The 1,196-nt window shown below is 63.3% G+C and overlaps 1 protein-coding gene across 1 annotated transcript in view; it reads right to left on the bottom strand.

The window, feature by feature from the left end:
- Positions 1-264: 264 nt before the first annotated feature.
- The window catches only part of VDR (vitamin D (1,25- dihydroxyvitamin D3) receptor), a 23,402-nt gene continuing 22,470 nt past the window's right edge, over positions 265-1,196 (bottom strand). Inside the window, exons 7-8 of the mRNA XM_009329279.1 lie at positions 652-768; positions 265-524 (exon numbers count right to left, since the gene is read on the bottom strand). Of these exons, the coding sequence (XP_009327554.1) occupies positions 265-524; positions 652-768 (377 nt within the window). The remainder of the gene's footprint in view (positions 525-651; positions 769-1,196) is intronic.

A 1,196-nucleotide genomic window follows, 5' to 3' on the forward strand; every position in this document is an offset into this window, starting at 1 on the left:
GGGGGGGGGGGGGGGAAAAGGTGCGGGGGGGGTGGGGGGGGGGGGGGTGCCGAACCACGGGGATGTGGGTCTGTCGCTTCTCCGCGGCGAGCGAACCCCCCTCCGCCGTGGATGAGAAGCCAAAGCGGGACCTCCAGTAGTGTGAAACCCAACCGTCTTATGTACAAAACTCCCGCCCGGGGTCACGTCCCTCCGCTCGCTGCCTCGGGGAAGCCGGGCTGACTTATCCCTTTACCGGTGGGCGCTCAACCCCCACGGCCGGAGTCAGGATATCTCGTTGCCGAAGACCTCCAGCACCAGCGGCGTGAGCTGCATGCTGTGCTCGGGCTGGAAGGAGAGGCCGCGGTACTGCTTGGAGTGCTCCTCGTTCAGGCTCCGGAGGTCGGCCAGCTTCTGGATCATCTTGGCGTAGAGCAGGCGGCTGCCGGGAGGAGGGTGCCTGCAGCGGATGTAGGTCTGGAGGATCTCCGAGAGGCGATCCTGGAGGGATTCCACCAGCGAGGTGTCCTGCACGCCCGGGCGATCTAGGAAACACCGGGGAGGCAGCAGGGTGGATTCCCTTCCCTTTTCCCAGCCGGCCACGACGGAGAGGCAGGGGTTTCGGGGAGGCAGCCAAAACCTGGCAGGGTAGTGACCTCGCGGTCCTCCTACCTGGGGAGAGGATGCAGATGGCCATGAGGAGCACGTGCTCTTCTTCGTGAAGGTTCAGCTTCTTCAAACCAACCTGGAATTTCACGAGCGGCTCGAGCAGGTCCATGCTGTGGCCAGCTGGGAAGAGAGAGGACCTTTAGCACGGCCCGCTCCCGAACAAGATCCCCCGCAGCCGAGGGCCGAGCACGGAGCTCAGCAGCTCCTCTTTCAGAGCGCCGGGACAGCGGAAGGCGACTTTTGCTACAGCTTAAACCACGTTGGTTTTTAACTGTACTTTTCTCCCCGGTAGTTCCTCTAAAGCCGGAGATTATGGAGCAGCTTTTGCTTCTGAAAGCTATGAAGACGACTAACCTGCAGACATTTTGCCTCCCTGCCATCACTCCCACACTGCCCCGTGTCCTGCACAAGCACCACAACCCCCACCTCGTGCGCCCAGAGCCCTCTCCGCAAGCAGAATCTCTTTCTCCTGCCCTCAGCGGGCGCCAGCTGCCCCGCGCCCGGTCCCAAGGCGCCGCTCGCTCTGGTTCTCCTGGGGGACCTCTGCA

This window comes from Pygoscelis adeliae, unplaced genomic scaffold (genome assembly GCF_000699105.1).
Source record: "Pygoscelis adeliae isolate BGI_AS28 unplaced genomic scaffold, ASM69910v1 Scaffold617, whole genome shotgun sequence".
In the NCBI taxonomy this organism is placed as follows: Eukaryota; Metazoa; Chordata; class Aves; order Sphenisciformes; family Spheniscidae; genus Pygoscelis; species Pygoscelis adeliae.